The sequence below is a fragment of the Cryptomeria japonica genome, chromosome 2 (assembly GCF_030272615.1).
Source record: "Cryptomeria japonica chromosome 2, Sugi_1.0, whole genome shotgun sequence".
Classification (NCBI taxonomy): Eukaryota; Viridiplantae; Streptophyta; class Pinopsida; order Cupressales; family Cupressaceae; genus Cryptomeria; species Cryptomeria japonica.
The window spans coordinates 86815276-86816717 of record NC_081406.1 but is presented as its reverse complement, the minus strand read 5'-3'; the positions used below and the strand labels follow the sequence as shown (position 1 = coordinate 86816717).

Genomic DNA, 1442 nt, shown 5'->3' with positions numbered 1-1442 from the left:
AGTCTCTTCAAATTTATGATCAGATTTTTATAATCTATTATTATCATAGTTATTTTTTATTAGATACTTTAAATTTTTTAAATGGAGTTGCAAGTTAAATGAGCTTCTCTGGGAGGAAACTCCATAATTAAGCGCATTTGAGTGCTCAGTGTACCATTCATTCTCATGAGAGATAAGTTCTTGTGAACGACGTAAAACATGGATAACTACATAATTGAATCCTGATAGCAACATATCCTATTTGACTTGACATAAAAAATACTTCTTACTTATCAATAGAATCAAACTCCCAAAACTAATATATATTTTACAATTGAGTGCAGGTGAGAAAGAATCCATATGACAAACTTTCACACAGATTTTACATTTTTCATGACAGAAAATGCAACGTGTGTGAGTTGGAAACTTGAAAAACTGTCCATTCTGTGAAGACACAGTGAATATATACCATGTGGGATACTCACTTCCCAAGTCACCCCAGTGTTTGTCTCAATAGCAGACAAGCCTTTTCTTTAATGTCAACCATTGGGATCCCACATTTTAAATTGGGATTACCAAAATGTAGACCATCTCTATAATTTACTCAAACCACCATACTTAAAATGGTGTGCAAAAACTCTGTAATCTTATTGATTTGCCATGGGTTTTGTAGAATCTTTCAAGCGTTTCATGCAGAGAAGAAGATATGAGAGGCTAGATTCATCATGCAGGAGCAGGAGGCGCCTGAGAATTGCAAAGATTGGCAAAAGGAAGAAAAAGTTTTGGAGTTTTAGGTTGGTGCCCAAGCTGAAATTAAAATGGCTTGATCCCAAGCTTCTTCTGGCTAAGTTGAGAGATGGGTATGTGAATATGATGCTAAATCTAGCAGACTCTTCTGATGTTATGGGGGGTGGTTTTGGCCCCTGTTATGTTGCAGGGGCTGCAAATCAGTTCAGAAAGAGAAATTTGAAGGACCATGATGCAAAAATCTTGGTTGGAATCTATAAGTCTTTCATGGTTGATGATCAGATGGGGACATTGCACTAATGATAGTATAAAAATTTTCATCTTTTGGGATTTGGGTATGGTAGATCTTCATTTAAGGACTGGCAAGGACTTTTAAACTGAGTTCTGTGATTTTGGTCCCTGTTATGTTGCAGGGGCTGGATATCAATTTAGACAGAGGAGTTTCAAAGACTTTGATGCAAGAATTTTAGTTGGCATCTATAAGTCTAGTCACCGTTGTTTCTGTGTTCGATTGTTTAGCAATTTTTCTTTTTTCATGATATTTCAGATCATATTCCATTATCTATTATCAAGATGAAAGATGTTTCAGATCAAATTCCATTATCTATTATCGGGATGAAAGATGTTTTAGATCATATTCCATTATCTATTATCAGTATGAAAGATATTTCAGATCATATTCCATTATCTATTATCAGGATGAAAGATAGCTCAGA

At 34.8% G+C, this 1442-nt stretch overlaps 1 protein-coding gene across 1 annotated transcript; it reads left to right on the top strand.

Moving 5' to 3' along the window:
- The first annotated feature begins 639 nt into the window (after positions 1-639).
- Positions 640-1196, top strand: LOC131078791 (uncharacterized). The gene is made up of 2 exons (XM_058016552.1): positions 640-972; positions 1140-1196. The coding sequence occupies exons 1-2, from the start codon at positions 640-642 to the stop codon at positions 1194-1196; spliced, it is 390 nt and encodes a 129-aa protein (XP_057872535.1).
- Positions 1197-1442: the final 246 nt, after the last annotated feature.